Source organism: Echinococcus granulosus, assembly GCF_000524195.1.
Source record: "Echinococcus granulosus chromosome Unknown EG_S00055, whole genome shotgun sequence".
NCBI lineage: Eukaryota > Metazoa > Platyhelminthes > Cestoda > Cyclophyllidea > Taeniidae > Echinococcus > Echinococcus granulosus.
This window is the reverse complement of record NW_020170435.1, coordinates 417,914-419,152: the sequence shown is the minus strand read 5'-3', so window position 1 is coordinate 419,152 and position 1,239 is coordinate 417,914. Positions and strand designations below refer to the sequence as shown.

The window sequence follows — 1,239 nt, the reverse complement described above, 5'->3', positions numbered from 1 at the left end:
TTGAATAGGCTTCGATAACTAGATGTGCCGATCCTCAATTGCCTCGACATCTCATTCTTGAAGTACTTCTCCATTTTTGTGCAAAAAAAAAACTTCAAATCACCTCTAGACGGCGCATCCTTTCTTGCCTTCTTGTGGAGAACCTAATACAAAGTTAGATTTGAATTAAACATGGCACCTGGAGCAGAAAACCTTGAGAGGAATATATCCCAGTTAACAGGGGAGATTATCGTACCCCATAGACTGGTGCATCAACCCGTGATTTTATAGTACATGCACTACAGACAGTTTCATGTACTTTAAAAGTCTGCATCGATCATCCGAAGACAGTACACTGCGTTTGTATGGTAATGCATTCCACCTCCTTAAAATGACCTCCACATTTCATTCGGCTTTTGGTCTTTACTAAGCCAACGGAATGGGGCCAAGGTCGTCAAACCAACCTGCGGTCTTCAATATCCTATCCGTTGAAGGTGTGCCCCAACCTGGATCGGCTTGTGCATTTATCTCAACTATGGAGGGGGGGGGGAGAAACTAGCCCTCCTTTAGAATGAGGCCTAATAAGTAAAACTAAAGAGTGTTTTGTCCAAGTCTTTTGATGACCTATCGGCACGCATTCTGTGTCGACAGCTTCTGTGAAATTTGGCCTCGGCAACTAATCCCACTGAGGTCAAAATCACCATTTACATGGATTAAGGTCCACTTGATGCTAATGCCACAACAAAATCATCCTATGCCTCGACAACCGTTGCATAAAACGGCGGGATGCCACTTTGAAAGCTAAATTGAGGAGAACTAATAACGTTCTGCTACAGAATCATCCTTTTTAAAATACCCGGTGGTAAACGGATCATTTTAACTGCCCCGACATCTACGACAGGGCCCTGGTTATATGCGGCTGACGCGGAGTGTCATCTTGTCAAGTAACACCTCCGTAAGACGAGTAATTCATCCTAAAAAAGTTCTTTTTTGACCCTTGAAAATGTATGTTGGATCGGTGGGGGGGGGGTTTTTGAACAAAAAATATAGTTTATAAAAACGCTTTAAATATTAAGAGGTATATTGACAAAATTCGCAAAAAATGCAAAAAAAATTGAAGATGAAATTATAAACCATAGTTTGGCATAGCTAAAAACGATTCATTAAGAGCGAACAACTTTTGGCAGTCTACTTAAATTTTATCAGTAGAATGGCGATCTGTAAGTACTTTTCATATCATATATACGAAAGCATATTCTA

At 40.6% G+C, this 1,239-nt stretch overlaps 1 protein-coding gene across 1 annotated transcript; it reads right to left on the bottom strand. All coding sequences in view use genetic code 11, as the record gives it.

Moving 5' to 3' along the window:
• Nucleotides 1-405: 405 nt before the first annotated feature.
• On the bottom strand, nt 406-854 carry EGR_06360 (hypothetical protein; the record flags this gene model as incomplete). Its single annotated transcript, XM_024495609.1, has 2 exons — nt 406-512; nt 836-854. The coding sequence occupies 2 exons, from the start codon at nt 852-854 to the stop codon at nt 406-408; spliced, it is 126 nt and encodes a 41-aa protein (XP_024350007.1).
• Between the last annotated feature and the right edge of the window lie 385 nt (nt 855-1,239).